This window comes from Macrobrachium rosenbergii, chromosome 43 (genome assembly GCF_040412425.1).
Source record: "Macrobrachium rosenbergii isolate ZJJX-2024 chromosome 43, ASM4041242v1, whole genome shotgun sequence".
NCBI lineage: Eukaryota > Metazoa > Arthropoda > Malacostraca > Decapoda > Palaemonidae > Macrobrachium > Macrobrachium rosenbergii.
Window position 1 is genome coordinate 345,695 of NC_089783.1, and position 10,970 is coordinate 356,664.

Genomic DNA, 10,970 nt, shown 5'->3' on the forward strand with positions numbered 1-10,970 from the left:
TGACTGTCTCTGGAACAGCACTGCACTTTTATCTTTAAACTCTCCCAGAATACATGATACATAAAGTATACATACATTATACATACGGGTATACATGTGTATGTATGGAATACATTCACGGCTGGAGCTAAGTCCCAGAAGGATATATGCCTGAGCTCTTATAAATGACTGACATTTCCTGTTCAGGGTTAAGCAGAAAAAGATATTTTGGACCAAATTCTTGGTCAGCTGTCAACATGGCAACTCCAACTACCTCTCTCACTCATTCTCTCTTTTTCAGATTATGAAAAGATAATAGGCACAGACACAGCTAATAAACATGGGTTAGGCGCACATGATAAATACATAACAGAGAATTCGCCAGTTGGCTGACAGCTCATCACAATAAGACCAGAGGGCTCGCCTTCCGTCTAAGCGCGACTTACTGGACACCTGTGTAAATAAGGAAGCGATAAGATCTTACCCTCTCTCTCCACAACACGGCCTGTTAAGAATTCGAGTTAACAACACTCAGTACACGTATTAATATATTAAACAGATGGAAAAAACATATCAAAACATTTTAAGATTACAAGATACACAATTTATCTGTAAAAAAACAAAAAGACATTTTAAGATGAGATCATTACAACAAATGACGAATCTGCAAGCAAACCATCAAAATTTTCACAGAGACACATTTAACACTTGTAGAATGGTTATATATATTATAACACCTATATATATATATATATATATATATATATATATATATATATATATATATATATATATATATATATATATATATATATATATAAATTTATATATTACAGTGTCATATCATAATTTCAAATGACTACTATAGCTTAGTAATGAAATGAAAAATTATTTGTAATAACAGTGTCATTCTCTTGTTCATATTTTATATATATATATCATTTCATGATATATATATATAGCTATAATAGGTATAGTAATATATAAATGAATATATTATATATATGAATATATATATATATATATATATATATATATATTATATATATATATATATATATATATATATATATATATATATATATATATATATATATATATATATATATATATATATATATACATATATATATATATATATATATATATATATATATATATATATATATATATATATATATATATATATATATATATATATATATATATATATATATATATATATATATATATATATATATATATATATATATATATATATATATATATATATATATATATATATATATATACATATATATATATATATATATATATATATATATATATATATATATATATATATATATATATATATATATATATATATATATATATTTATATATATTGTCAAGAATAAACATCCCTCCCTTCCTGTATATTTGATTCCATCATTTAATTCTGAATTAATCTGTTATTCCTCTGCCTCTCGAGTCGGGCATCGCAAAAAAACCACGTTTACTTGAACCAGTCAACAGCCGTTAGTTAGGCCTCTGTACCTCCTTACCCCCACCCAACATCGCACGATCCAGTAAACAATACAAAACACCTTTCCCCCCATCACGCGATGGGGAGACATGTAGGGATTGGGAAGGCCAAAAGGCCATTTAGAACTAGGGAACAGGTAGTGTTTTGATCTGTAGGCATATAATGATAAGTGCATTTTCCCTATGCCCTCCTTGCTGGTCTTTTTGACCTGCTTGCAGGTACGGTTGGCCCCACCAGACGCTCAAAGACGCCAGGCTTTTGAAAAACAGGGAGACGCTCTTCTGATTTCATCTGCGGTGGACGCGCTGCATTTTTCTCCAGCTCCGCTGGTTGGACTGACTTCAAAGGACACCTAAAATGGTTGTAGGCGCCAATAACAGTCATAAAAGGTTCGTACGTTTGCAAGTAGTCAAGACCAGCCCTTTCACCTTTTACTTAAACTCCTTACAATTCCATTTCTTTAAACTTTAACCTCTTCCTCCACAAAGCAATCCTCTCTTTGTTATAATCCTGCCTGTATCCCATGCCTTGCCATTTACGTACTTTGAATTCAAGTAAAGACCCCGTGATAACCATCAATTACCCCTCCACCAGTGCAATTTAAGGGCTATTTTAGTTAAGCTGTATCAGTGTTAATTTTGTGTTTGTGTGAGTGCAATCACGTGTTCATTGTTAAAGCCGATGCTGCTCCGATTCTCAGATTGTAGCTACGTGATTTAATGGTAATCATCTTCTAGGCTACATTATGTTTTGTATTTAAGAATGTGTATTGGGTGATATTTCATAGGGGAATTCCAGCTACTTCAGTGTACACCGTCATTCCTAACAGAGAACGTCTCTTTCAGGGATGCACACGCGGAACGATCGCTATCCATGCTTCAGTATCTCGTCTGCCACCAAAATCCAGATAATTCCTGGTCACAGTCAGTAACGAATTCCGTTGTGGCCCAAATGTTCATATGAATTATTCTCCCATCCTGGAGTTCCATCACTTGCATTACCTGAGACTATTTCATGTAATCAGGGCAAGACTGAATGTTATTATTATCATTGTACTGGTTGTATTGCAGATTGGCACCATTTTAATCCACTTGCTTGTTACCAAATCATTGCATTATTGTTTCCTGTGTCCTATTCCGAATCTGCCCCTTAGTGATTATGTTGTGTCATGTCTCATTGTTGATTTGCTAAGTTTCTGTAAATAAATCCTTGTAAATTTGTAAAAGAATTCTAAATTCCCATATGGTGACCTTCCCCATTCAATTGTAAATCCAGGAAATTCTAAGGTAAGTTTTCAAATAACTTTTTTTTGCTCATAAACTGACTTTCTTGGTTTTGTGGCAGCATCAAATATAATTTTGTTTCAATTTCTCACCAAGCCGAGGTCCAGTTATATGATATATATATATATATATATATATATATATATATATATATATATATATATATATATATATATATATATATATATATATATATATATATATATATATATATATATTATATATATATATATAGATATACATATATACATAAATACATACATACATACTGGGTATATTTTGAAATTAGATATCCCCTATACACACATACATAAATACAATGGAAAGTTATGAAATTTTCCTCCACATAACCAATGGAAAGTTAGAAATTTTCTGCTATAGCCTATCTCAAGTACATTATTTTAAGTTTGTATTGAGCTATTTTTCATTTTACATTTCTTGTATTTTCAGACTGAGTGATGGAGTTAGATACAGCCTTGGCTAACAACTCGGAGGAAATCAGATGGATTGACTGAATCAGTGCTATAACCTTCAGAGAGGCCAGGGATGCTGGCGCATCCTTCATTTCACGTTCCTGGATAGCTAAGTGCATTAAAAGAGATGAATCCTTTGTTAAAAGAAACTGGAACAAAAATCCATATGACTGTCATCGCGAAAAGAGTGAGAATCTTGGAAGGCCTGAAGTCCTTTCTCAGGAGTCAAAAGACATCATAGCAGCAGCAGTGGGTAGACCAAGAAAGTCTTTACGTAAATTGGTGCTTGAACTAGAAACAAAAAGGGGAAAGAAGAGAAGTTATAGTTCTGTATATTGTGAGTTGAAAAAATCTGGTATCAAGCCATTTCATGTTATCAGCAAGCCAAACATCACTCAGCAACAGAGAGAAGACGTGCATGGTTTTGTGGTTTATTTCTTAAAGATTGGGATGAAGCTGACTTTCTCCATGTTGCCGCACCAGATGAATTCTTCATTTACACAGTCAGAAAGCCAAATCATAAAAAAGACATCATTTGGGCTGCAAAGTTGGATGATATCAGCGATGACATGCACTATTGCCAACTTGTGAAATTTCTTGAATGTTTGGGAATTTTTCTCTGTTTCACAGCCAGATGGTTAATTTGGATCATCAAAGAAAAAGGACAGTTATGGAATGGCGAATACTTCAGAGAAACTGTGCTTACTGGTAGAGTATTTCCTTTCCTCAAAGATCCTGAAAATGTGTTATCTGTTGAAGAAGTCACATTTTTGCATAATAAGGCACCATGTTTCAAGACTCTTCAGACTCAGGAGCTGCTTCAAAACAGTGGTATCAATTTCTTCTCATCAAGTGAATTTCCAGGTAGCTCCCCTGACCTTAATGTGTGTGAAAACATTGGTACTATCTTGAAGGATCGTGTTGAAGCGCACACAGTGAACTATAATGGTATACCAAGCCTCGACGACCTGCGAAGAGAAGTGACTGAAGTGCTCAGGGAAATGGAGTTTGAGTCTCAGTTTTTTTGCGATTTGCTGAAACCATACTCCTCAAGAATGCAGGCTGTGGTACAGGCAGATGGAGGCCACACAAAATATTAAGTACTCAGAGAGAAACTTAAATAAATACCTGTTCTGAATTCCTTTTTTTTTCTCCATATCAATTTTAGTTTATGCTGTAGAGGGGGGAGGGCTCTAATTTCGAAACACCCTGTACACACAAACACCCTGTACACACACACACACACACACACACACACACACACACACACACACACACATATATATATATATATATATATATATATATATATATATATATATATATATATATATATATATATATATATATATATAGATATATATATATATATATATATATATATATATATATATATATATATATATATATATATATATATATATATATATATATATATATATATATATATATATATATATATATATATATATATATATATATATATATATATATATATATATATATATATATATATATATATATATATATATATGTATATATACAGTATATAAATGTATATATCTTAGGTCAAAATTTTACTTTTATGCACCTTTCATTGACAGCATTTGCAAACATCATTCCATATGATACTAAGTAAGGGATGTGTAAGTCAGGTGACAACCTGAGTATGGTGATATGCGTTTGAAAATAAACCCATAAAAAGTTCTTGAATTAGTCGGAAGAGACTAATTTAGTCCTAAAAATCTTTAGTTTAATTTCATAATAAACTAACAGACTTTATAATAAAATGCGATTCATGACCAAATGCTACATTCTATGGAATGCTAAATTTTCTGGCATTTATGTAAACTAATGGTACCGTCAATGATAGTTTACATTCTTTAGAGCCGTATTTATATAAGGTAATTTTTTTGTTGTCAGATATATGTATGGGGAATAATTAAGAAGTGTTGAAAAGCGTTCATTTTGCTCATTGGTTTATAAGACAGAAATTTACACAACGGAAAAATGTAAACAATGTCAATATGCTGCTGTGAACGGTAAGATTATTATACATGTGCGGGGTACAGCAAACTTGAACATAATGTATAGTAAATTAGTGGTTACCCTAGGTTGGACCTGCGTAAGTTTTCCTGTATGGACATTTTTTCCGACTCATTCAAAACTAATGAACCAAAATCAACATTTTATAGACGCCCGCTAAAGATGGCAGCCATACTAAAGCTGATCGAAGGCATGCCGGTCATCCAAAGAGGAAAGAACTGCCTGCTGTGCTTTCTATTAGCCGAACCTGTAAGGAATACGCGAGCGGAAGTGGAACCGGCAGGAAGTGGAACCGGCAGGAAGTGGAACCGGAGGGAAGTGGAACCGGCAGGAAGTGGAACCGGCGGGAAGTGGAACCGGCAGGAAGTGGAAATGGCGGGAAGTGGAACCGGCGGGAAGTGGAACCGGCGGGAAGTGGAACCAGCGGGAAGTGGAACCGGCAGGAAGTGGAACTGGCGGGAAGTGGAACTGGCAGGAAGTGGAACCGGCGGGAAGTGGAACCGGCAGGAAGTGGAACCGGCGGGAAGTGGAACCGGCGGGAAGTGGAACCGGCGGGAAGTGGAACCGGCAGCAAGGCCCCAGACACCATCTACACAGCGCCTGTCAACGGACACGAAAGTTCCAAGTGAAGCCCCAATAACATCTTTTCTAACGCCCTGATGCCCAGCACAACACGAGCCATATATACCTTCCCATATAATACTATACACACTAATGAAACTCTACAATCATCGTAAGCACATTTTTCTTGTATAATCACTTCATGGACATTATTTTCCAACAGAAATATAAAACTTAGAGAATTACAGACACACTTTTATGTAAATACTCTGCACAGACACTGCAGTTACAATAACTATTCACCTACATTGTTCCCATTTTATACTCCCATTTGCATTTATGCACATTTTACCCGAAACTCCGAGCCCATAAAGGCAATTCGTCCTTTAATCTCTCGACCAATCTCTAATCGGGTCTCAAGGTCACTGGTCTGCTTTCCTATCTCTCCAGATTGCAAGTTACGGGCTGCTCCCTGAGCCTGTGCGGGTAAAACGCCAGCTTCATCATCAACAATAACAGATAACAGGTTGTTAGCCACTTGATAAGGGCACACACTGGCCAAAAGGTCGTGATATAAAACAATAAATAGAAGGAAGAAGCCTACGTATTTTTCATCAGAAAGTGACTTCCAAGAACAGGAGATAAATCAGACGTTACGAAGTTTCCTATAAAAAAACTTGTTGATGCCATTGAGATAACTATTTTTAATATATATATATATATATATATATATATATATATATATATATATATATATATATATATATATATATATATATATATATATATATATATATATATATATATATATATATATATATATATATATATATAAGTAAATAACTTTATCACATACACAATTGTTCTGTGCATTAGAGTTACTAAAAGGACCTCATTCAAACTGGATAGTATCTAATAGAGTATTTATTCAGAAAAAGTTACAAGCTTTCTTGGACAAACAGTCCACATTATCAAGTATCCGTACAGATTCTTGATAATGTAACAGTCCACATTATCAAGTATCCGTATAGATACTTGATAATGTGGACTGTTTGTCCAAGAAAGCTTGTATCTTTTTCTGAATAAATACTGATTAGATATCATCCAGTTTGAATGAGGTCCTTTTAGTAATACACACACACACACACACACACACACACACACACACACACACACACACATATATATATATATATATATATATATATATATATATATATATATATATATATATATATATATTTATTTGTGTCTATGATTTGAGATTCATGTCATATAGGAGGCTATTATAAAATAAAAGGCTGAAAGCAAGAGAATAACAGTAATGGAGGCACGCCATTTTTCGTATTGTGATTAATGACACAGATACTGATTTGTTTCTCTCCCCTTAGGCAGAGTCGAGTCGCGTGCTGAACATCGGAGTGTCGGAGGATAAGGGTCGTTTCTACTTCCCGAAGGGATCCTTTACCTCGACTAGCATGCTGATCCTGCCCATAGAGAGGCGACTCTCGTCCCGTCTCCGCCTGGGGTGCCACGCCCTTGTGCAGTCCCTAGAGAAGGCCAGCTTCATCTCCGTCGAGGTGGAGTCCGGACTCTCCAGCATGTTCTCCTTTTTCAACGCAGGTGGGATGGACGTGACCTCAGGTCACAATGACCTCTCAGCTCATAAACATCGTTCTTTCTCCCTGTGTGTCTCCTTTTGCACAGAGCAGAAATATAAAATGTTACGAAATGTTGTAAGCTATGGATGCGATTTCTCTATTCCTTCTGTTTACGGTTCCTATGCTTGTTTTTTTTTTTTATTTTAGAAATCTTGGAAATAATGACCTTTTTTACAGAGTCGCAGAGGAAAAGAAAACCATTCACAATCACTGGATGCAAAAACTTCCCATTTCTGCTGAAAGCCTGATTTCTTTGGCTTTATTTAAATATCACAAAAAAAAAAAAAAATCATTTACAAGTCAGTGAGCAATGCAATTTTTTCCTTAGAACAGAACATCAGTTAAAAGCAAAGCTAAGGTTACTCTGAATGATCGGAATATTAGGAAGGGAAAGAAAACCATGCCATTTAATTATGTATAGAATGGTCACAGACAGATACCCGGCCACAGGGAGACATTCGAAACTCAGAAAATTTGTCGTCTCTCTCTCTCTCTCTCCACTCAGAAAGGGTGGTGTTAGAAAGTGATACCATTCATTTTTTTTTATTTATGCGGTGAGGTTGCTGGCCTTACACCCTGCCCATTTTGATATTCAAGGAGGCTAAGCAGTGGCAGCATGTGGCTTTCCTTGGTGGCCATTCATTCCTGATTCTGACCAGCACCCAATGAGCATAACTTTGCTGATCGAACACCCAGCGGTATAGCACACATGTTAATATGTGTGTAAGTGTCAAAGTGCTCTTCCTTTTGTTGTAACGTTAATTATGCAGGTCATCCAGGGTCAAAAGGCCAACATACTTAACCACTGTCCGAGTGTCAGAAACAAAGTACCAGTATCAAACCGGTCAGATTGCCTCAGTCGGATCTGGCAAAGAGATCACTTTCTTGACTGCACAAAAATCTATCGTTTGCCAATTCTGTTCTCACGATAATAATGTTCTGGAAGCATTATGGAAAGAGCTTATTCCATCAATAGCTGCCGACTTTTAAGAACAGATTACTGGTTTGATAAGCAGCCATTTGAAACGCTGAAAGCCGCTTCTTGAATGTGTTCAGGATTTGATCAACTTGCAGCTCCATATAATAAATAACTAAATTCCTATGCTGAAGATATTTAATTTCTAATATTTTACACATTTGTGCTTGAAGAACATGTGATGTATTTATTTAGAATTGTCTCTCTTCATTTTAAATTCTCTTTTAGCTTCTTATGTTGCACGTAGGAAACATATGCACAAGAGACAACTACTAGACAGAAGCTGTTGACTGTCAAGAACCGCATCTGCACTTGATGCATTCTGTTGCAAACAAAGAAGTCGTGAGCATCTCGTCGAGTTCTTCTTCGAGACCTTTTACGAAGGCGATGAATTTTCAGTAAATGTTGATTTTTAAGCTTATTCATATCGTATAGATATTGAAGAACTTTGCAATTGGTGACTAATATTCCTCTTATTCACCTCAAGTCTTCCTAAAACCTGTTAACGTGAAGAGAGTTCTGTTCCTCTGACATCTGTGGCATGTTGTTTAATCAGGAGCTGGCCAGATTTTTCGTCAAAGGTATGAATAGTCTACTTTTTGACATCTGTAGACCTGTATAATAAACAGTTTTAAATGAAACAGATAAACAGATAAGCAGGGAGAGAGAATAAGCTAAATACAAATGACATTACCGAATGTCTCCCTTGATTTCCTTCTTGCAAAGTAGTTTGTAAGCGTGCTTTCTCTTGCAGTTCTGATAAAATTTGTACTCTGGCTCTTAGACAAGACAGACTGAGATTGAGAGGAAGGGAATGAAGACATTGGTAACGCTTTTCAAGAGGAATGTCAAAGCTTAGGAAAGTGGCGTCAAGTAGAAAGCAGAAAGATTAGGGGAGAACCTGTGGCCGGTATTGGTTTTTCGTGATATTATGGACAAAAATTTTTTTTTTTTTTTACAGTTCGCCAGGATGTTGTAATATAAAAGATGGAATCCTCAGGAAAGTTGCACTTTTATTTCAGGCACTGAGAACATTTTATCCTTCCTATAAATGACATTTACTCTTGTGTCTTTCGAGTACAATAAGAATTTTTTTCTGAGAGAGAGAGAGAGAGAGAGAGAGAGAGAGAGAGAGAGAGAGAGAGAGAGAGAGAGAGAGAGAGATTGTTTCAAAATCTATCAGAGATTTATTACGGTTCTTTATTTCGGGATGCGAATTTTATAATAAATAATAATGTTTTGTTAGTTCAGTTGACCAAATGATTATTCATTTTGATGTGGTACCGAAATGATTTTAAGTCAGGTATGAATAATAATTGTAAACGTTCATTTGTTGTCTTTAATCACCTCCAGGAACTGAAATCTTTCTTTAAAATCGATGATGAACGCAGTGTCGATCACTGCCGAGAACTTCCTTTTCCATCAATAACTTTAATTTTTCTTCTCCTGCAGGAGTTGCTTGTTGGACTTCAGACGCCGCTCTCATCACGTTGACGCTGGCGATGCTTCTGCTGCTTCAGAAGCAGTTGTAATGTTCCTCCTGTGAGAAAATGGAAAGGAAGACTTCTGGTGATGCTTCTCCTCATCAGAGCAAGGATGTAAAAATTTGGTCTTCAGGTTTTTCTAGATAAAGAAAAGAAGGGAGAGGAGATGGAGAAGTTAAAAAAAAAGAAAAGAAAAAGGAATTCTAATCAGATATGAAATTGTGAGGCTTCAGTTGATATGGATTTTCTAACGAAGAAAAATCCAGAATAATTCAGTTTCTCTTCGAAGTAAAAAATGACGAAGATTTACTTTGCACTGTGTTTTGTTAACAACTAGAACGCGTTTCATTTCAACCAGCGAAGTTTTAGTCAGACACAAAAGAATTTTTACCATTCATAATTTTAATTTCATTTGGTATTAAACTCTCATCATTATCAACATCCATCAGCCTTGGATTCACCTTGTTGTATAACTTGATTCAAAAGAATCATAATTAGAAAAGGATACATAAGAAGAAGAAGTATCGAAGGTGTTCTGGTGCAAAGAAAGACAAGGAACGCTGCCAAAATTCTCTAAATAAAATATGCTTCTGCTTAACCAAAAATGTTGGAGTAAAACTACACAAATATACCTGAATTTTTTCCGTTAAAGTATTAAACTGCTTTTGCAAATTTGGCAGTAAGACATTACATACTCATATATATATATATATATATATATATATATATATATATATATATATATATATATATATATATATCATATATATAATATATATATATATATATATAAATTTATATATATATATATATATATATCAGGTATATATATATATATATATCACTGGGCCATATATATCTATATATATATATATAAACCTCATCAACACACAATCACCGTGGAACAGAAATAAATTTGACCAGTCGGGGATTTTCCCCAACCCCGACTCATTTGCTGAGTCGGAAAGCAAGATCCACTG

General features: G+C 34.6%; 1 protein-coding gene across 1 annotated transcript in view; it reads left to right on the plus strand.

The window, feature by feature from the left end:
- LOC136828544 (uncharacterized) overlaps window positions 1-10,662 on the plus strand; it is a 43,776-nt gene extending 33,114 nt beyond the window's left edge. The window contains exons 7-8 of the mRNA XM_067086567.1: window positions 7,261-7,492; window positions 9,959-10,662. Coding sequence (XP_066942668.1) covers window positions 7,261-7,492; window positions 9,959-10,038 — 312 coding nt within the window. The 3' untranslated portion in view covers window positions 10,039-10,662. The remainder of the gene's footprint in view (window positions 1-7,260; window positions 7,493-9,958) is intronic.
- The last annotated feature ends 308 nt before the right edge of the window (window positions 10,663-10,970 follow it).